Source organism: Protopterus annectens, chromosome 3.part0, assembly GCF_019279795.1.
Source record: "Protopterus annectens isolate FY-2018-M chromosome 3.part0, PAN1.0, whole genome shotgun sequence".
NCBI classification, from domain to species: domain Eukaryota; kingdom Metazoa; phylum Chordata; order Ceratodontiformes; family Protopteridae; genus Protopterus; species Protopterus annectens.
In genome coordinates, this window is record NC_056731.1 from 1,178,925,386 (window position 1) to 1,178,949,024 (window position 23,639).

The window sequence follows — 23,639 nt, forward strand, 5'->3', positions numbered from 1 at the left end:
ACACAGATCTATCATTACAGTAAGTACATAACTTTTATTTAACTAATGCAGCTTTTAACACATGTGAAACCTAAATATTTCTAGCTTATATAACACTTATGTTCAACACTACATTACTGATCTATAAAAGCCTATTATGCTGCACAAGGTATATGAAATGGATTTAAAAGTCCAGAATATTTACTTGCCTTTATAACTATGCTGTCATGGTTTAAACCCATCTTTACCAGGGGTGGCTCATGCTATAGGACTGCAAGGCTGCAGCCCCCCCCCACCTGTAGAATAAAAAAATTAAACAATAAAACTGAAAAATAAAATAAAAAAAAAATTCACGGACTCCACGCATTCGTGCATGGTTCCTGACTGCTGTATTAGGATTTTGTGGAGGACTTAGCTGCAAACAGGAGGATTTGTGGATCGGCCAGGGCTGTTTTATGTAGGACAGGTAGGGTGTGTGTGTAAAATGCCCTAGTTGCTACATGGTGGTGGTTAGAGAATAAGGCTTAAACCTGTACCTTGAGCCCAGGTGGCAGGAGCCTGAATTCCCTACTCACCACCATTTGTAAAAACATTGCAGATTTTTCCCTCGTATTTGTTCTATTACTCATAAAATCTGTGGTTTCTGTATTTTGTGTCCTTGCCAAGCTAATAGTACATTGGTGCAGTGGTAGCATTGTTGCCTGATGGCTATAGGTTTTCTGGTTTGATTCTTGGCTGGGGTGCCTTACCTTCTCTGTGGAGTTTGCATGTCCTCCCATCTTACAAAGACATGTGTCTGTCTGGAGTGTTTCTCCCTGGGCCTCTGCTAAAAATTAGCTTTCGTTCCAAGTCAGACTTTCCTGGTTAACAAATATTAAAAATGACACTCATTCGAATATCAGACTTCATATTCTTCAGAAAGTGCATGGAAACACAAAAGCTTTTATTCTAGCAATTTTCTAAGTGTATAAGATGGATATTTGAAAATTGTCCCTATTTTTGGGACTGTGTTCCCCCATTATTGGCTTCATCCAGGTTTTTTGTGCTAAGGTTGAGAGCTATGGTAAGAACTGAATTCACTGAATATGTTTGGGGGCTATATTCCCCCATTCCTGGCTTTGTCCGGGTGTTTTTTGCTAAGAGATTGAGAACTATGGTGAGAACTGAATTAACTGAATGTTTGGGAGCAGTATTCACCCATTATTGGCTTTGTTCAGGTGTTTTGTGCTAAGAGGTTGACAGCTGTGCTATGGTGAGAACTGAATTCACTAAATGGTAGCCATTTAAGTTTCCGTCTTCCTCTTTCACAAAGTAGCTGATTTGGCATAGTGGTATGTTGCTCTGACTGTTTTGCACAAGGTCCTGGGTTTAAGGCTTGGCAGTGAAACGTATGGTGGTAACACAGCATTTTATTCTAGCAACTTTCCAACATTATACAAGCAATGTTTAAAATGTGTCCCTGTTTTTTGGGCTTTTGTCCCCCACACAATAAACTTTGGCTTTTTCCAGATTTCTTTGTGCTGCAAAGTTCAGAGATACAACTGAGTGAGTAGATTTTACAAGGAGCTGAGAGCTGCAGGGGAGAAAAAGTTTAGTGCTGCTTATGCTGCATCTGCTTCATTTGTTAATAGCACAACAGGTAGTATACTTGCTTTTTATGCAGAAGGCTGTGGGTTCTACTCCCACAGTCGATAGATGCATTGCTGATACTGTACTGTGTAAAGGGGGTGGATGCTGCACTCCTTTTTGGCAAAGATACCTAGTAACTATGAACCTGTTATCAGTTTGCCATCCATTCCCTATTGTAATATTGCTAGCTTATCATTTTTTAGTGTAAGATAGGCAATATATTCCTCAAGGGTAACAGGCACTTTATTTGTAGATGAAACAATGAAATACAAAGCTGTTTGCTAGCAGCAACCTCTTCATTAGTTACAGATCTCTTTTTAATGTGGAATTATTTAGATGATTTTTACTTCTTCAGAGATTGTGCATATGTACTGATACTGGTGGACTGTAAAAGTTTAAGTGGACTTTTATGATGGAAATGTTCTGAATTGGGCAGTTTTGTCATTACTGGTGCATGCATTTTGTTTCATTGTTTACTGGAACCATTTCAAAACAATAAATTTAAAACACCCTCTCAAACTGTACTGTATTGTACAAGGAATATAATTTAATACAATCAGGAAGGTGTATGAAAGAGCATGTGTATGTTTCATGTGCAAGGGGCCTGTGATTTGAAAACAGCCCAAACCCAAAGTTAATCTGCCACTGGCAAAATGTATTTTCTTTGCATGTTGGTTTCAATGCTGTTTCAGTGAATGTGAGTTTTCAAGGGCAGAGAAGTTTTAATGCTAAGTCTGTTTTCATTGTGAGACTGCATTATTTTGTTTAGCAGATATGATATCTATTAGTGTTTGCACTGTAAAATGCAAAATAAAACTTTCAAATGAAGTCCAAATCATCGCAGAAGTAAAGCAGTATGCTCATTAGTGTTTATGTTTTTTGTTTCTTGGCTTTTCCCGGTTAGTGTTTATGGTAAATGGGGTGAAATAGCCAAGTAATGGTTCATTGGAATGGCTGTAGGGGGGGAAGCTCCATTCGACCATGATTTTGTGAGGGGGAAGGGCAGCAAACTCAGACAGTCCCGGCTGAACTATACCTCTCAACTGTCCAGATTTTTGCAGAATGAAGAGATTTTTGCTTCTTATTTTTGGTTTGTTCCTCATAAAATTTGTGGTTTTCTGTCAAATCATTTAGGAATGAAGTCACTAAATAATGACAGACACTGAGTTTCAGACTTCATAACCTTCAGAAAAATGCATGCTAAAGCAAGACCTGTTATTCTGTCAACTGTCTCAGTTTATACAAGAGCAAGTTTTAGTACTGTTTATATGTCCCCCCATATATTTGGCCTTGTCCAGATTTCCTGCATTAACAGGTTGAGAGGTACATACAGATAAATTGCTTTATAGAATTAGACATATCCAAACCTCTCAACTGTCCCTGATTTTGGCTCAAAATGTTGCACTTCCCCTAATAATCCCTCCACAAAATGGCAATTTTGGAAGAAAACATGGAGGGTTTACAATTAATAAATAACTGTAATAATCAGTTATAGATTGCTTTTATTTCAGAAATGCATGTAGATTCTTTTATTTTGTCAGCTGCTCAAGTTAGCAGTACTAATATTAAAAAATGTCCCTTTTTTGACAGGTTCCCAGCTGTATTGTGTGGCTATTTTATATTTTTGAATCACATTTTTGGTCCATTTTTTATAAATTGTGTTTTTTTGGCAAATTAGTGGCAAATCATTAAAGACTGAAGTAGAAAATAATGACAGACATTTCAGTTTCAGATTTCATACCCTTCAGAAAATTCATACTAATGCAAGACCTACTATTCTATTATCTTTCTAAGTTTATAAGAGCAATATTTAAAAATTGTCATTATTTTTGGACCTTTGTCCCACTTCTATGTATGGCTTTGTCCAGATTTCTTGCTCTGAGGTTGAGAGGTATGACAAATGTGTCAGGGCCATCGCAGTCAGCCAGAGATATTTCAAATTGTGACATACGTGTTGCACCTCACTCCCCCATGTAGTGACTGGATGTGCCCAAACAAGGCAAGGAGCAGTTATGCAGTGTAAATGTGCAGACTATCTCCCCATCCAAGGTAGACACAAGTACTACAATGGCTTTTCATCTGTCCTTGATTTTGCAGAATGTTCTGGTTTCTGTCATATTTTTATACTGTTGATTTATGCTTATTATTATTCAGAAAGTGCCTGTTGCTCTCTGTTTAAGTAGCAATGCTTTAACGACCATCTGGTAAGCTTGTCTGAGATTGTAAGAAGCAAGTAAGTTTTAATAAGCATACTGTTAATGAATTGCCAACATTGAAAGCCTTTCTGTTGTTGCCATGCAGACAATACTTACATAACTAGATAACATATAAGCCTTGGGTATTGAAATGCATATGACAGTATTTGTAATAAAGGACAGGATTACATTATTTTAAGAGCTCATTGTAGGCTTTACCTGCAAACTAAACAGAATGCCAGTCTATCGTGTGTGGTCCATCTCCTGTGCAGTAATCCTTTAAGCAATGCATGTTGAGCTTGTTTCCTGTTTGCTTTTAATTTTTTACTTTGATCATGTTTTCCTCATGAAACAAGTAGATAGTTGTTGTCAGGCAACATGTCTTTTTTGGATAAGAAACATTACAAGTGGGGGAATCACAGAGATTGCTACTTTCAGCATGTTACTTGGTACTTTAATAAAGCTGAATATAAATTATAATTAGGACTGGAGTGCAAGGAGAAGTGGTTTGAGTTGAGTGCTGCTTGTTTTTCTTGTACTTGATTTTGACTAGCATTCCAGTAATGTATTTAAAAAGTAATTTATTTTTTCATGCCTCACAACCTTTTTGTTTCCATCTAGATATTAAGTAAGCTGCCATGCAGCCAATGGATTGAAATATTTTTTTCTTCTACACTTTCCTTTTTTCTTGATTGGAATATCATAATGATGGTTTGTAACCCAGGGTAGCGTATTTAATTAAAGTTACAGTTTTTGTGGTTTTGAGCATAGCTCTTCCCCTTTCTAGTTGGCCACACCCATTCCCATTGACCCTACCCATTCAGCTGTCTCCTGCAGCCCCCCTTTGATTTGAAGTCACCAGCCGCCACTGATCTTTACATTGCATAAAAGAGAGGGCACACAGAAATGCAAATAAAAATCAAGGATAATCTCATATAGATTAGCTCTACATAACCAAATGTAAAGTCAAACACAGTAGTTCTGGCACACAAAGAGAATCTGTAATATTAAAATATTGCTTTGTACAAACCTTCTAATTTATAAAACTAGTATCTTCAAGTTTTAATATGGATTCAAGGGAATATTTACTTCACTGGGTATACATGAAGTAAAATGAAAGAACTATCAGAAGCCAGCACTTACAGGCAAATTATGGCGTCCCTATAACTGTCAAAGCTAGCATTCACTGACAATAAATACAAGATTTATACTGTTTTGCTACTATTGCAGCATAAGCAAATGCTGTATAATTTTGGCATTTCTAACTGTTGATGTTACATTTTCAAATTAAAATCTTACCAAATATTAAAATCATAATGTAAATTGCTAAATGGAAACTAAAATAAATTATATTTAACTGTCATTAAATAAACTATAAGTGAGATACTATTAGATGAAAGAGAGAAGCACACATTTTAAACTCTTTACCTACATAGACAAATAATTACAATTTCTAAATTAAACAATACTACAATATTGAGTAAAGTAGCTATACTTTTACTGTTTACCAAGTCTTTACAAGTAATAGGAAACAATTCAGATTTTAGGTTTAGATGTAGGAAAAGAAAATGTATTTTAAAAGCTGAAAACTTATTCAAACTTATGTCAGTAGACTGATTCCTTTTCAGGTAAATAAAGGAAACTCTATATTTATAAATATAATTATTTGCAATAACTTTACAACACTAAGAAACTCATTAGAGACTATTATAAACATTCCTATACAAATTGTAAATTACCTTGCATGTATGTTTAACTTATACAATAAAAATATGCATTCAGAGACCCAGACGTTAAGTGTACCAAAGATTAAGAAGTATTAACAAGAACACTACTTTTGTACACTCACAAATAATCAAAAAAAAAGGGCAACTACAATTCCAAGCAGTTTAAAAGGCACATAAATAAATATCTATAAATGATTAAAAAAGAAACTGCATTTTTAAACAGAACAAAATAAAATAATCCTGCAAGATTTGGGATACCAATCTGGACTCTGTCAGACTGCTCCAGACATACTATAAAATGGTAAATTATAGTAAGATCTACACAATTAAATTGTGTAAAATGAAAAACACATTAACAGTTTTCAAGTACCTTGAACAACATTACTTCCTTAAACCTAGAAATAATCAAGGAAACAAATATTACACTCCAAGCCTTCTAGTAGGCTGCACTTAACCACCTCCAAATTCACTGTCTGTAGGACATAGCATAAGAATGTGAATGCTATATCTTTAAGAAGCATGCAAGGCTGTACGTGCACGCATATATATATTTCTGACGTGCATTCTATAGTGCCATCTTGAAGAAGCACCCAGAGATAGAGAATGCATAGCCATAGTCACTAACCTGTATATAGGTTGAACTAGTAAGTCTTTATAGTAATGTGTTTGTATATAATAAAGCTGTTTGAAAAGAACCCACGAAGACTCATTTATTCCTGTCCTAAACAAGAAAGTGACATGGTGTCAGAACTGGATTGAACAGAGAAGACTATTCATAGCCATGAAGTGCAAACATTATATTGAAGGCAAAACCAAGAGAAAAGAGTATAAACATATCTAGAAAGAATCAAAGGTAATGAGAAATAACGCAAACTGTTTAACTGATACAAAAGAGAAAATGTCTAAGATAAAAGCAATGATGAAACAAGCATATTTAAAGTAAAACAAGTGTGTTTAAGGCAAAGTTGGGCATGTTTACAGTAAAACGGAGACAAGAAAAGTACACTGGCATAAAAAGGGCTTAAACGAGCAACACAAATATAACAATAAGAAAAGAAAAGACACATTAAGCAAAAATAAGGCAAGGTGAATGTATGTGTTTGATAAAATGCTGTGCTTGAGCATAACTATGACTTCATATTGTATTAAGGGCATAACTAAAGTTATTCAAAGTATCTCAAAGTGTGTAAAAGTGCTTAAAGAGTGTTCTTATTACTGTGCATGTATTTTGAAGAGGTAATTGTGTGCAAAGTGCAACTATTTTGTGAAATACAGTCAAAATATAGCCATTTCAAAAAGTTTCTTGTGTTGGGTGTGTCTGTTTGTAAACTACCGCCATTACAGAGTGCTTCGTGTTCTGTAAAGAGTTGCAAGGTACTGCCATTTTGGGAACATTTCAGTGTGCTGCATGCAGTTATTCACAAAGTGCAATGACTTCGAAAGTTATTCAGTTCTGAGCAACTGATGTTCGATTTATTTGCATTGTGCAGTTACTTGATATGTTTCTTACACTGATAAGAGGTGTTTTCTTGCAAAAGGTGACATTACAAAAGTATTACAGTGCTTGTGAGTCGCATTGTAAAGTTCTCAAATGTTTCTTAAAATGATAGTAGATAACTTTAGCAAATGATAATAAATTACTTTAGCATTTTCACCTTTCTAATGACATTACAAAAGTACCAGAACACCCAAGAAGTTTATTTCCCAAAGTTCAGTTATTCGAAAGTATTATGAGTTTGTTCATTCTCATAATTCCAAAAAGCCCAATAAAGGTATAAGCTCAGAGTACAAAGGCATTAGACAATTACTGGCATTAGTTTCTGGCATATGTGCATGTGTGTATGTTTATGCTTATTTGCAAAACCTTCTGGTAGTATGTGTTAATATGGCAGACAGATTTCAAAAGCCCCTACCACTTTTATTTGATCAAAATATTGCAGAGAATTGGAGAATATTTCAGCAAGAGTATAATAGTTTTATACAAGCAGCTTATGCAGATAGAGATGCACGTACCAGGGCATTCATTTTGCTAAACCTAGCAAGGTCAGAAGCCATAGAAAGAGAGTGTTCATTTGTGTATGCACCAACAGTATATGAAGGACAAGGTCATCATATTGTTGTACAAGCTGAGCCAAGAGAAGACCCTGAGTGTTTGAAGTGCAAATTCAGAAAAATGTCCAACCCCCAGACGAATATTACATTAGAGAGGTGTTTTACATGAGAGATCAGAAACCGGGGGAAACATTTGCCGCTTATATAACTGACTTGAGAAACAGAGCTAAAACGTGTCAGCTTGGTGATTTAAAGGATGAGCTGATAAATGACAGGCTTGTATGTGGTATTACCAGTGCTGCTGTGAGAAAGATTTTGCTTCGTGACAGTTATTTAACATTGAGAAAGCCATAGAGATTTGTCAAATCCATGAGGTGACAGAAAAACACAAGTATGCTTGCAAGTGACAAAAGCATGATTTCAGTTGGCTCTAGAGCACATGTAGATAGTATGCAACATGTGGCAAACAAGAGCAGGCCTAAGCACGTTACAGCCACAGGGTTTCCAAAGAAGGCACAAGACTTTACAGAAAGTTCTAAAAAGGGTGCAAGTACCAGCTCAGTGCAGTACAAGCATGAATCAGAAAAACACAAATCTAGCTTTATTATTAACTGCCGCAATTGTGGTGAGAATCTAAAAGAGAAGAGTGCTTTGCATATGGTCAGCAATGTCACAAGTGTAAAAAATGGAACCATTTTCACAAGATTTGAAAATCAAGTAAGCCTCACACAGTCATAAAGAAAATTCATACAAAAAAGCAAGTTGATCAAGTAGAGCAGAAGCAGTCAGCTTTCTATATAGATGGAGTATCAGTGCTTGGTGAAAGAGTCGATGCAGTGAACTTATTAACAAGGAGTGAAGTATTTTGTACTGTCCGGATTAATGGAAAATCCACAGACCTCAAAGTAGATACTAGTTCAAAGTGTATTGTTATATCAACAGATACATTTGCTAGAGTAAGAACTAACAAACAACTCAATGTAACAAGCAGTGCAAGACTTGTTGCTTATGGAGGTGAAGAAATTCAAACTGAAGGTTCAGTGATGCTTTCATGTTATTTGGCCAGGAACTGTTACAACTTCTTGTTCTATGTAGTCCAAAGGCCAGTGCAATCTTTATTGGGTCTCAAAGATAGTTTGAGAATGAATCTGCTTTCTGTTGCTAAAGAAGTTCATCACATAAATGCATTTCCAAGTTCTAATTTCTACGAAGCCATTTTCTCAGAGTATGGTGATGTTTTCGATGACAAATTAGGCAAACTTCCAGTTGTGTATTCCATGAAGCTAGACCCAGAGGTCACTCCAGTAGTCAGACAAACAAGAAGAGTGCTGATAGCCATGCAAGATAAAGTTAAAGCTCAGGTGGATAAAATGGTGCAGGAAGGTGTGATTTGTCCAGTCACAGAATAAGAATGTGCATGCTGTATTTTAAGAAGCATGCAAGGCTGTATGTGCATGGGTATATATATTTCTGACAAATGCATTCTATAGTGCCATCTTGAAGAAGCAGCCAGAGACAGAGCATGCATAGCCATAGTCTCTAACTTGTATATAAGTTGAACTAGTTAATCTTTATAGTAATGTGTTTGTATATAATAAAGCTGTTTGAACAGAACCTACAAAAACTCATTTATTTGTGTCCTAGACATGAAAGCAACACTGTTCATTTCTAAATAAAAGCTTATGGATTTAAACAGGTCAGAAGCCAAACAATTTCTAAATCTAACAGTATTAAATGTACATTTATTCAAAAAAGAACAGTCACGTGGGGTAACAGTGATAAACAAAGCAGTCATTTCAAAGGATCACAGCTACAAGTAAAATGTTTCTATTTAGAAATGTAAAATAACACTGGTAATAAGAAATTAACTAATAAATGGTGTGAATATATCTTCCATATTGTTTAATTTGGGTTAAAATAAGGTAATATAATATCTGTGCAACTTTTATTCAAAGAAGGACATATTTAAACATTTTAACCTCAGGAACTTGTACTGTATAAGAAGTCATTTTCAATCATATTTCTAGTATATTAACAGAAAGATTAGACATTATAGACTAAAATAACACAAACATTAACAAATATAAATCTAAGAAAAGTCTTTCCTACTTGTTTCATTAGATAATAAAATACAACTATTGATAATTAAAGGTTGATTTGTATCAGATTTATTTTACAAACATCATAGGAACTTAGAAACTATAGTAGGCAAGCAATCACAAGGCCCAAATAACAAGTAGCTCAAATCATTGCTGACTGAAGGTAAGTTAAATTCTGAGATGTCTTCCTGCAGACTTATAGGTTCATAGGTAAGTACTAGGCTAGCTGCCCTTGTGGGCCATTTTAAGCCTGGCCAATTGTCTGTACTAAAAATAATCAGATAATAATATACAGATCAAATAATGCATCCCATTTGGTTATAGACTGGCCTTACCCATCCCATGGTCGATAATTATCTGTTACCCCAAATGACAAAACTGGGACCATACCACAGACAATCTGAGAGGACCCATGCATGAGATAAAGCATTTAGGAGCTGTCTCTGTCCATTAGTGGTTCAAGGGACAATTATGGGGTAAAATTTCTGTTTTCTATCCATAAATCTAAGTTGCACTTGAATATGGACAAGGATGAACTTTGTTATGTGAAGATGGGAAGTCTGTTCCAGAGCAGTGGTATGCCTTTGATTTGTAAAGGATAAGCATAAATTTGTAGTCAGTGAACTATTTTTATTCATGATTTACCTTAAGGATTTAGATAACAGATTCAAGAAATATTTTCATGAACATTCTAGAAGTTTCTTCAGGAGTCTGTTAGAATTTTTACACCATCCCAAGTAATTTATAAAGAAGCTAGGAATTTCATCAAAACCTTACATTTTCACCCTGAAAGGTTTGAATATATTTTGATAGTTGTTGTCTTTTTGTTACACTTCCAAAGGTAAATCTACCATCAAATTAATCATGAAACCTTTCCATACAAAATAATTTTGAATTTAGTTTGCCTTAAAATATAAAAATTGTCTTCGTATCTCAGTAGTTTTGTATACCACTATACAAAGAACCTGCTGAAGAGTCAACGCACTCAAGATATTATGTGCACATTCAATATATATATATATATATATATATATATATATATATATATTTAATATTGTTAAATAGAGTACTTCGGCAAACCTTAAACTCCTATTGTTTGATTACAACTCCAAAATGTTGCCCTGGTGATTTGTAATTAATGCCCAAGAATCTCTGACATAATCATCATTGTTTTTACTTTGAGGGAAGAAAAATTTGCCAAAAGCTTCATTTATACTTGTTAAAATGGTTTTAATTTCAAAAGATTCCCTGAGTACTTTTTGCCAGAGCTTTTCTCAATGAAGGATAATACTTCTTTCAGATTCTCCAGGATTAGAGCAGACTCAGTTTTGATTTTACAAGTCTTAGTTCTCTTTTTTATTTTTATTATACTGTTACCAAAATCCAGAATTATAGGCTTATTCAGATTTCAGTGGTGTTGTAATGAGATTATGACACATAAGAGATCTCTAATTTTGAGGAGAAACACTTAACATGTATAGCATTTCTTATAATAAGACTAATATACAGAACATACAGCAGAAATGCATTTCTTATGATAAATTGCAGAAATTCAACAAAATGTGAATGTTGCCATTTTCTACTATATATATTTTTTACTTTTGTTAGTGGACAAAGTTAATGAAAGTTTCAGCTTCAAACATTGAAGACTTCTCTGAGAAACATTTTACCCAAAACAGTTAAATCTGCTGCTGGCACTGTGTGTCTGTTCAAAGGGGATAAGCAAGTCTCTCATTTCTTTTCTTCTTATTCGTACTTGTGGTTGGTGAGTCATCAGATCACCAGACCACTGGAATTGACTTAACTCCGTACATTTTTGTTCTTTTTGGTTCATTTTTATCTACAAGTACCATTTCTCAAATACAAAAAAAAATGAATGATGTACTGTGAAGGTGTGACGTGTTAGACCAATAAGGCCTAACTGTCATCAAACTCTTAGTATATAATAAGTCAGAGTCCTCACAAATTTGGCTATCAAGCTTGTCTCTTCTGTTTGTACTAAATTTAAACCATATTACATCTGCAGAAAGAATGAATAAATTCATCCCCATCCAGGAAGGATGGAGGCATTCTAGGTTTCCTGCAATAAGCAGGGTATGCACTAAGTGAACTTTATGGTATGTTTCTGGGAGCCCCTTAGTTGAAGGTTAAGCATATATAGAAGGTCTAATGCACCTACCAATGCAACACATACTTGGAGCTTGCAAGGTTACCAAGGGATGGAAGAAGGTAGGGCATACTCCCTGACAGTAATATGACACTGCATCAGTGCCCTGGATCTCCTCACCGGCCCCAGGCTTGGGTCTTGATGAAAACAGTGGAGGCTAAGGTGGGTTCAGGATACCCTGTGAATGAAAACAGGAACCGGTGGCAATTAATGATCAGCTGCAGAAAGGGGAAAATGTATAAGGGATGAGCAATATATGATTTACATGAAAATTGTACACAGCCTTAAACATAGCCCCTCATATTTGTAATGCACAAGGTTAAATGTACATTCTTCTTCTGGACACATAAATAAATGTAACATTTATTATGCATATATTTTGTCTACAGAGTAATCCGAACAACTGGATACTTGCTTTTCATTCTTCACCTCAATGCATGTCTGTACTACTATGCTTCATATTATGAAGGAATTGGAAAAACTAAGTGGGTATATGATGGCAGAGGAAACAAGTAAGTAATCATCAAATTCCATCATTTCCAGAAACATCTGCTTCAGGAAGCCATATTTCTTGAACTGCTGTCCTATTTACTGGTGTTAATGATGTTTTGCAGACATTTCAGAAATGTCTGAAGTGCTACAGGTTTCATTAACTGTAAAAGACTGAACATTTTTTTTACTTTCACCTCAGTACTATTATGATGCTATGCTGTTATAACTGCTTCTAGATAGCTGCATATTTTCTTTCACTGCAGTTCTGAAAACACTTGAAAGGGCCCATATGACAGATATAATTCATTACAGAAAAAAACTATCTAATTACTTTGTGTGGGAGAGGTTATCACACTGTATGATGTACTGTACAATTTCACTCACCAAAATGCCCTGGAAAACATGCATATCTAGAAAAAACTAGCTATGTTTAACACAACATAAATTAGACTTGTGTGGTACCAAAGGGTTTCAATATGTAATCAGCTAAAGACAAGAACAGCACATACATCATGATGCTGTAGCCTCTTGTATGACTGGGTGTCACTGTTATGTAAGCCTGTTTTTCAGCAGCTTTTGGGAAACAGAGGTTTGATATAAATGGATGCCCTTTTCTAAAACAAAGCATGACAAATGTGTATCTGGAATCTTCTTACTGAATGTGATTTAGGAATGATTCTGTTTATCAACATAAATGAAAATGATCATTTCCTTCTTAACTGTTAAAAATCAAGGATGAGCATATTTAAAGCAGTACAAGGTGAGCAGTAGTTTTTCTCTAACAAAACTGGGGGGGGGGTCTCAGATTCAGATGGCCATGAGGGATTTATGAGGACCATAATCTTCAAGACAAAATGGAAAGATAGTTATTGCAGCTAGGAATGTAATGTAATAGCTTACCTCACTAAGAGTGATGCTAGTTTCAGGGCTGCTTGAGGCCCAAGGGCTGTGACTTTGTGATAACTAATTTTTAAATTCCTTACGATCATAAAATTAAGTTGCAGTATGTATGAGATTAAAATGATAGTATTCACAATGACCTAATTTCATAAACTTCTGTTTCTTTAGAAATATTAGTTTTAAAAATTGTAGATGAAGCCAGAATTTCAACACCATACAGAAAGTTGATTTTACTATTGTTCAGTATACATCTCTAAATTAACATTTTAAGATGGCTTCCAAATTGACTGCAGTAAACCCTGTCTAGAATCAGCAAGCACTTGACTCTTCTGCTCACAATAGTTTGAAATGGATTGATGCTAGTTTGGCTGTGACTTTGTGATAACTAATTTTTAAATTCCTTAAGTTGCAATATGTATGAGATTAAAATGATAGTATTCACAATGACCTAATTTCATAAACTTCTGTTTCTTTAGAAATATTAGTTTTAAAAATTGTAGATGAAGCCAGAATTTCAACACCATACAGAAAGTTGATTTTACTATTGTTCAGTATACACCTCTAAATTAACATTTTAAGATGGCTTCCAAATTGACTGCAGTAAACCCTGTCTAGAATCAACAAGCACTTGACTCTTCTGCTCACAATAGTTTGAAATGGATTCTTAATGGCCATGCTACTCCTTGATGTTTTAACCTTTGGAGAGGGCCAAGGAGATCATAGATTGTGCCACCTGGGTGAGGTCAAAGTTCATGATCCAAGCCCAGATTCTCCTTTGTCTTCTGGGCCTGGTGGCTACTGCAGTCTTCATACCACCATTTGGATGCCTGTAACTCTGAGTCTTGCAATAGGCTGTACACAGTGTGTGCAGAGAGACCACATGCTTATGAACCTGCTTCTTGCATTAGATACTTCTTAATGAGATGTTTCATAGTCAAACATTCTCATCAACATTTGGTTCTTTCTTTAATGCAACTGAAGCTTCTTAAAATTATGACTATTAGCACCTCACAAACTGAGAAAGGAGCCCCACCTAAGCTCTTGCTCCACTTCAGTGAGCTAGAAATAAGAGCAAACTTCCCGGGCCTAAAGGCCATGGAAATGAAACCTCTTTCCAGGCCATCCGTTCATCTTGTCAGATAACCAGTCCACTGTTTTGTACCTAAACAAGCAAGAAGATACAAAGTAAATCCCCGTCTTCAGGGAATCAGTTCTTATCTAGCAGGACAGCAGCTCACAGACAGAGGAAGTATCTCTCAACATTTCAGGTTCCTTGTGAAATACGCTGGCAAACTCTTTGATTCGCACCCTCAGTCCTCTTCTGGAGTTTTGGAGTCAAAAGTTGTGCTTTGTCTGAGTTATCCAGAAAAGTGCCATTCCATAGATCAACCAGTTTGCTACTTGGGATAATGCAGTCCTTTTCTTCTCCTGGTGTGTGCACCATTGCAAAAGGGGGCAGTGTTGATGTATTTTTTCTCACATTGCACAGGATATACTCATACACATTCCTGCCATTTCACTTGAATCTATATATTATAACTGAAGTCATGGAAGACAGACCAAACCTCATTCTTGAATCTTGCCACTCCTTTCTAGCTGGGAAGGGTATGTTTAGGCACACATGTCCCTGATATGCAGGAAACTCTCCCAGCCCAAGAAGATGCCAGCCTTGGTTGGCATTACTACTGACTACCTTAGAGTCGAGCACCTGATTTAGACTCTGTGATTCCTCTAGGGCTGCTGTTTAGGGTTACAGATTTATTAAGGTTGCCAGTAAGCTTTGACTTAGAAAGCCTCTGCTTCCACCTGGAAATGGTTCGCTATCTTGGCAGAATGGTGCAATATGCCAACGTACGTACAGGTGATTCTGACCTGTTTCATGCACTTCTGTGACTTAGACCTTTGTTATTTCATGGTTAAAGTTTATGTGTCCACAGTGTTTAAGCATCAAAGCCCTGAGGAGGTTATGACTGTAGTCCAGCTATGACTGGTCAAGTAGTTCTTTAAAGGAGTGCTTCATCTCAGTCCCCCTCTGAAGAACCCTCCCTCTCTTGAACCTGTAATTCATGACCATCTGCTGCTAAGTCTGGGAGCTTGGCAGGTTAGTTTCTTGGAAAATGTTCATTCTGCTGACCATCATCTCTGCATGCATGATTTTAGAGCTTCATTTTCTCTTGTATAAGTAATAATTTATCTTTTCACGAAATGGATATCCTTCAACTCTAATAAACATTTCTTCCCAAAAGTGGTTCTTGAGTTGTCCCTGAGTCAGTCTATTTGTATCCCTGTTTTCTTTGTAGAGAGAAATACTAGGAGAAGTAGAATCCTTTACACCATGAATGTCCACTGTCATTTGGTGCTACATGAATTGGGTGTATAAAGAAAAAGGAAAGTTGTTCATATTCTTTGATTCAGGATGAAAAACTTGCAGTTGCCAGATAGATCCTTTTCAAGTTGTTTGTCACTTGCATTTTCTTTTGCCATCAAGTTTCTAAACATCTGCAGGTGAAATTCTGGTCAATTCTCACACTAACAGAGCAGTGGCTGCTGCCAGTAACATGCTTCAAGAATGTTCTCTTTAAAGAAATCTAAATCATGACCATTTTGTCTTTGGTTACAGTTTTCACTTAACATTAATAAGTCAACCATTACTCTAGGAGTCAGTCCACTTGGTAGGACAGTACTTCAAGATGCAGCTTTCTGAGCTCTGTTTTTATGTGGTTTGCCAGGCTCTTCCAGCTTGGTGGTTTAGTGGTTGACACTCAGTCCAGCCACTAGACTCATCAAAGAAGTTCCTCAATATCAGCTATAATGGGTATGTTTTATTGTAACAGATGATCGATGAGAATACCCTCTGTGATGAGTCAAGTATGCCCTTCTCGGTCCCAATATGGGTGGACATCTTGCCCCAGGGTCAGCTGTTGGACTTTTACATTAGTTGGGCAAGTATGCACTTGTACTTGGTATCATTGTAGATGTTCAGTTTCCACTATTACTTCTTGGTTTGAAGGAAGATAATTGAAGTGGGTAGGGGTAACATGTCAGCCTTGCACAGCGACCTCAGTTACTTATCCAGCACATTATACAATATGCATCATACTGGGTACAGAAATGTTTCTGAGTGAGATATCAACCAAGATCTTTGCTATATTTTGATTGTAAGGGAAGAGCCCAAATAGTAGACCCATCAAAAAGGGTATTTTCATAAATCAACTGGCTCAGAAAGAGCATATTCATTATAGTTTTCTGTCTTGATTTATTACCTGTGCCTTCACTCTTTTCTATTTCAAGCCTGCTCTCAAGCTTAGTCTTGAAAGTTGCCACTTATTTAGCCAAAATATTACGTGATCTTTGTTATTTATGCTCCTTTTACTACTGAACTCTCATGTGTTAGTTAAATAACTGTTTCCCTATAAAGAATCAGCCAAAACAACTGCTCTATCAAGGCTGGTAAAGAACACAATTCATCTAGCAAGCACTGGCACCTACTGAAATAAGCATTTTGGGAGGAGAGCAAGTTGTTCTGCACCCTCAGTACAGTGTAGTGCAGTGCACAGAGGTCTCATTCAGTGGTCCCACAGTACCCTACATCTAACAAGAATATGGCCTATGAGCAATTGTACATTCAACTAGTTGAGCCATGGCAGTAAGAATCCAGCCAGATGACTAACATTCAATCACGTGTGTGTGTGTGTGTGTGTGTGTGTGTGTGTGTGTGTGTGTGTGTGTGTGTGTGTGTGTGTGTGTGTGTGTGTGTGTGTGTGTGTGTGTGTTTGTGTGTGTGAGTGTGTGTATCCATCAGCAATTTGCAGTATTACTAAATATACCTTTAAAGTACATGCTTCTTGTAGAATGCACTGTCCCTTTATATTGGATATTGCAACAACTGTGGATGCAGTCTGTGTAACTAGTCATTAATATTTAAAGAAAATAGCAAAGAGAGTCCAAAAACTGTGAAAAACAATAAAACGGCCACACAATGAAGCCCGAAGGAAGCTCACTTTAATGCACACTAACGCTGCAAATGACAATACGTTTTCGTCTTAACAAAAGACTTCTTCAGACAGTAACATACAAAGTAAGCCATCCTTTCTTATATATCCCTCCCTTGAACACTCATCCAATCAACTCTTTAATACAATTAATGACAATACTTAAAAGTTAAAAACAATTTTAAAAATTAATAATAAAATCCTTTAGAAATAAATATCAAACAGAACAATTAATAGGTCTACATCCATTAATTTACTTCAATACAAGCAGGATGCAGAAGCTACCTTCCCTGGAAAAACACTGTCGAGCCACTGAAAATAAAGTGCAAAATATCGCTGTTGAATACTCCAGCTGACCAAAACCGTCAATGAGGTTTAAAAACGAAACCAGGAATAATCAAAAGACAACGAGTTTAATGAACAAAAACTCAAAACCACAAGCGCTTTCGCCTGGTGTTACCAGGCTTTATCAAGTGTAAGGAGTAATACTTTCACATGGTATATTTAAAGTGCTTGGCTTACAACCATTGGTTAATTGCTTAATAACATTAATTAATTGTGTTGGCATACATTGAATAAATTTAAGAACAAAATCACATATACATAGAGTGCATTGAAAAAAGGTATTGTGAAAAATGAATACAACACTTTTAAATTAGATTGAGTTAAAAACTTTAACAATCTTAATGCAGACAACACTTGCAAAAACTAAAAATGCAGTAAATATAACAATATGTAAAAATGTACTTGTCAAGGTCAAGAGGCCAAATTCTATCAACTAAAGGTTAAAAATATCTAGTTTAAAAATATACCGTTAATCTAAGCCCAGTGGAATGTCCTATAGGAGCTAGATTAAAAATACAAAATAAATGGATAGAGCAAACGCCAAGTGGCTCGTGTAATGGACCATGGCCAAAACCTACAAAAGGTGACAGCTGAATAAGGAAGAGGGAACATCAAAGTGTGTGGCCTCAAGCGTGAGATAAACAAGTAAAGGGCGGGGGGGGGGGGAATGTGAGATAGGAAAAACAGTAATCCTAGGGAAACTAGATGGAATTCAAAGAACATTTCTTTTAGCTTTAAGTATACTAGCTAAACTTAAGTTGTCATTTAAGCCTGGGTACCTTGTCGCATTCAATTTTAATTGCCAGAACAATTCCCTCGAAGAAAGTGTAGTTTCCCAGTCGCCTCCTCTCTGATCAGGAGAAACATTTTCAAGGACAAAGAAACGAATGGACATGTTGGGACATACCAAGGAATGTTTGAAAAAGGCATTAGTGTCTTTTTTACTTTTAATGTCATAACTATGTTCGTATATCCTTCTTTTCAAAGCCCTTTTTGTTTTGCCCACATAGAAAGTTGTGCAACCCTCACAAAAACCTAGGTATACCACGCCCGAAGAGTAACATGAGTAATAATCACTGGCTGTTAAAGTGATGTTGCGAGCAGAGAGGTGCACTTTGTGAGTGTTAGCAATGAAGGGGCATTGATGACATCTACCACATTGGAACGTTCCCTTCCTTTTTTGACAACTGGAATGTTCTGGCTTGTCCTTAGTGTTCATGTTGTGTTCAAAAATACCCTTCAGATTGGTGTTCCTTTTTCTGATAAAGGAAATGTGAGGGGGAAACAAATTACTGAATTCCTCATGGGAGGTGACCACTGGCCAGAAAACCTTCATAGTCCTTTCTATGAAACAAGCATCAGCTGAATAGGTGTAAACAAAACTCTTGGAACTGTTCTGGTCTGTCCTTGTTGGAGCTCTAGGGAATGGTGCTCCAGCACCTAATAATGGTGGAAAACACTGGTCCCTTTTAATAAGGATCTCACTAAGGATGCCCTGAAAAAAAGCAGGTGGATAGCCTCTATCCAAAAATAGGGACCTGAGAAACTCAACCTCTTCCAGAAAGAAATCGGTAGTGCTACACATTCTACAGGCTCTTACTAATTGTCCCTTAATAATGCCCTTCTTTATGTACAGAGGGTGTCCACTGTCAAAATGGAGGAAGGAGTTGGAGTATGTACCTTGGGATGGAATGGTTCAGTGAAATGTTATGCAGAGAATCCAACTTAAGTAATGGTTTGGTGAATTTAGTTATAGAATTCATGACCATGGTTCTATCCAACAATTTCATCTATTTTAATGGCGAATTTTTCCGTCAAAAAAGTGGGGTTGCCATGGGTGCGCCTTGCGCTAGTGCGTATGCTAACATAGTGTTACATAAGTGGGAAACTGAATATATCCATTCTACCAACTGGAAACAACACATCAAATTTTATAAACGATATCTTGATGATATCTGTATTCTTTGGGAGGGTACGGAAGAACAATTCCTCCTTTTCATAGATTACTTGAATAACACGACTAGCTTCCTTAAATTTACTTATGTTAGTAGCAACACAACTCTTCATTATTTGGATATTTTTCTGATCAAAAATTCAAATCATACAGGTTTTTGTTCGAAGGTGTATAGAAAAGGTACATACTCCAACTCCTTCCTCCATTTTGACAGTGGACACCCTCTGTACATAAAGAAGGGCATTATTAAGGGACAATTAGTAAGAGCCTGTAGAATGTGTAGCACTACCGATTTCTTTCTGGAAGAGGTTGAGTTTCTCAGGTCCCTATTTTTGGATAGAGGCTATCCACCTGCTTTTTTTCAGGGCATCCTTAGTGAGATCCTTATTAAAAGGGACCAGTGTTTTCCACCATTATTAGGTGCTGGAGCACCATTCCCTAGAGCTCCAACAAGGACAGACCAGAACAGTTCCAAGAGTTTTGTTTACACCTATTCAGCTGATGCTTGTTTCATAGAAAGGACTATGAAGGTTTTCTGGCCGGTGGTCACCTCCCATGAGGAATTCAGTAATTTGTTTCCCCCTCACATTTCCTTTATCAGAAAAAGGAACACCAATCTGAAGGGTATTTTTGAACACAGCATGAACACTAAGGACAAGCCAGAACATTCCAGTTGTCAAAAAAGGAAGGGAACGTTCCAATGTGGTAGATGTCATCAATGCCCCTTCATTGCTAACACTCACAAAGTGCACCTCTCTGCTCGCAACATCACTTTAACAGCCAGTGATTATTACTCATGTTACTCTTCGGGCGTGGTATACCTAGGTTTTTGTGAGGGTTGCACATCTTTCTATGTGGGCAAAACAAAAAGGGCTTTGAAAAGAAGGATATACGAACATAGTTATGACATTAAAAGTAAAAAAGACACTAATGCCTTTTTCAAACATTCCTTGGTATGTCCCAACATGTCCATTCGTTTCTTTGTCCTTGAAAAAGTTTCTCCTGATCAGAGAGGAGGCGACTGGGAAACTACACTTTCTTCGAGGGAATTGTTCTGGCAATTAAAATTGAATGTGACAAGGTACCCAGGCTTAAATGACAACTTAAGTTTAGCTAGTATACTTAAAGCTAAAAGAAATGTTCTTTAAATTCCATCTAGTTTCCCTAGGATTACTGTTTTTCCTATCTCACATCCCCCCCCCCGCCCTTTACTTGTTTATCTCACGCTTGAGGCCACACACTTTGATGTTCCCTCTTCCTTATTCAGCTGTCACCTTTTGTAGGTTTTGGCCATGGTCCATTACACGAGCCACTTGGCGTTTGCTCTATCCATTTATTTTGTATTTTTAATCTAGCTCCTATAGGACATTCCACTGGGCTTAGATTAACGGTATATTTTTAAACTAGATATTTTTAACCTTTAGTTGATAGAATTTGGCCTCTTGACCTTGACAAGTACATTTTTACATATTGTTATATTTACTGCATTTTTAGTTTTTGCAAGTGTTGTCTGCATTAAGATTGTTAAAGTTTTTAACTCAATCTAATTTAAAAGTGTTGTATTCATTTTTCACAATACCTTTTTTCAATGCACTCTATGTATATGTGATTTTGTTCTTAAATTTATTCAATGTATGCCAACACAATTAATTAATGTTATTAAGCAATTAACCAATGGTTGTAAGCCAAGCACTTTAAATATACCATGTGAAAGTATTACTCCTTACACTTGATAAAGCCTGGTAACACCAGGCGAAAGCGCTTGTGGTTTTGAGTTTTTGTTCATTAAACTCGTTGTCTTTTGATTATTCCTGGTTTCGTTTTTAAACCTCATTGACGGTTTTGGTCAGCTGGAGTATTCAGCAGCGATATTTTGCACTTTATTTTCAGTGGCTCGACAGTGTTTTTCCGGGGAAGGTAGCTTCTGCATCCTGCTTCTGAGTTTTTTGGTTGCTGATATTTCTTACTTCAATACAATCTTATATAATAAATATACTTACAAAATATAAAAAACTTCATAAATATATTAAATAAATGAGCATCATGAAGTTCTCTCGCCATCCACAATTAAAGAATTTTGAAATACAAGTTGAGGAAGAGATTAGATCAAGGCAGAATAAGGAGAGAAAATTCTTTAATCATGCGAAGGAAGAGAACCAGCTACTGGCCTCATTGAAAGAAAATCAATACTTTAGAGTTATGAAGCCGGATAAGGGAGGGGGAGTGGTATTTATGGATAGCATTATTTATTCTGCAAAAATGTTAGACATGTTGAACGATACAGACAGGTATTCTAGAGTTTCAAGGAATGAGATTAATGTGGTGTACAAAAAAATTGATTTTATGGTGAAAGAAACACTTAACGTAGGTAACATTACTTCAGAAATATTCAACTATTTAACTATTGACAAACCAAGGATACTATCTACCTTTGGAATCCTCAAAGTCCACAAAAATATAGAGGATCCACCTCTTAGACCTATAGTGGCCGCTACAGGCTTGTTAATAACAATTTTAAAAATTAATAATAATCCTTTAGAAATAAATATCAAACAGAACAATTAATAGGTCCACATCCATTAATTTACTTCAATACAAACTTATATAATAAATATACTTAAAAAATATAAAAAACTTCATAAATATATTAAATAAATGTCCATCATGAAATTCTATAGAAAAATATACAAAATGCTCCATTTGGAGGCCAAAATAATTCTTACAATTTAGCTGCCCTGATTTTCAAAGCTGGGGCTAAAGAAATAAAATCATTTAATCCATAGTTCTTGTTGGCTTCAAATTTTAGTTGCCAAAACAATTCACGATACTCACTTGTGGTCTCCTAAGGTCCCCCACATGGGTCCACTTCCAGCTTCACTATGACATAAATAACAAATTTGGCTGATGGGCAAGTAATGGTGTGTCTGTACAGAGCATTAATTTCATCTTTATTTTTGATGTCATTCGTGTGCTCATATATACGCCTTTTAAATTTTCTAGTGGTTTTTCCAATGTAAAAAGCCCCACAGGTGTCACACAAAGCAATGCATATCACCCCCAAGGAATCACAATTACAATACACATTAGTTTTAAGGTCTATCCCTCTTTTAGTTATAGTTAATGATTCCCCTTGGAGGATGTAACTACATTGGGAACAGCTCCCACATTTAAATGTTCCTGTTCTCTTTCTAGTAATTTCTTTATTTTTGCTCTCAAGCAATTCTTTAATATTCCTGTCCTGAAAATCCCATGTCAGAACAGAGGCACAGCTCGAACACAGAGTTCGGAGCCTGTGTGATTCAGTAAACCAGGCTTGGGGTGTACATGAGCCTTGCTGCACTATTCTGGCACGGACACCACTGAATAATGCTAATTACCTCATTTGCTGGTGAAAACCATATAAATGAGGTAAATGAGAGATTCAGTAAGCAGGCAGGCATCCATTCCAGAGTAATATTCGCTGCAGAAATGTATTCGGCTACTAGTCAAATACATTTCTGCAAAAATCAAAAAGGAGACATGGCAGCTCACAGTAAAGCATCTGTTATAATCATTATGCATGCTAATGGCCAAAGAATATGGCCATTGGCATGGAAAAGAGATGAAAATTATAAAAATAAAAGTTTTTTTTTTGCCGATTTCGCATAGGGCAGCGGTGCGCAAACAGGATCGTGCTGAAAATGAAAAAAAATGTGAAAAGACCATTTTAAGTGAAACCTGCATTTTGCCATTATAGAGTATGGCATGCAGAATCAAAACAATAACAGGTAACACTGGTTGCTAAGGAGGAAGAGTGTGGTGTAGAGGTTTAACCAGGGACTAAGGCAGTGGGATATGCAAACGAGCAAATTTTACTGAATCACTAAATGGGAAACCATTCTTTGGCTGCACCTAACTGTGTAGGAGCTATAATTCTGCAGTGTAAGCAGGGGGAGCAGCTGACATGAAAAGGGGCGTGTCATGCTTGGTGTAAGCACATTGGAGCTGTACGGCTTCCATTTGAGCTTAGCTAAGCACAGCTAAGCAAGGCAGTGTGTTCGAGGCTGTATTGACTTATTCCATGAAATGAAGAGTGTGTTCTTATCCAAGGGAAGGCCATTTCTACTGT

General features: G+C 36.3%; 1 protein-coding gene across 1 annotated transcript in view; it reads left to right on the forward strand.

Annotated features, from left to right (window-relative positions):
- CNGB3 (cyclic nucleotide gated channel subunit beta 3) overlaps positions 1–23,639 on the forward strand; it is an 812,110-nt gene that overhangs the window by 384,964 nt on the left and 403,507 nt on the right. The window contains exon 10 of the mRNA XM_044065779.1: positions 12,238–12,360. Coding sequence (XP_043921714.1) covers positions 12,238–12,360 — 123 coding nt within the window. The remainder of the gene's footprint in view (positions 1–12,237; positions 12,361–23,639) is intronic.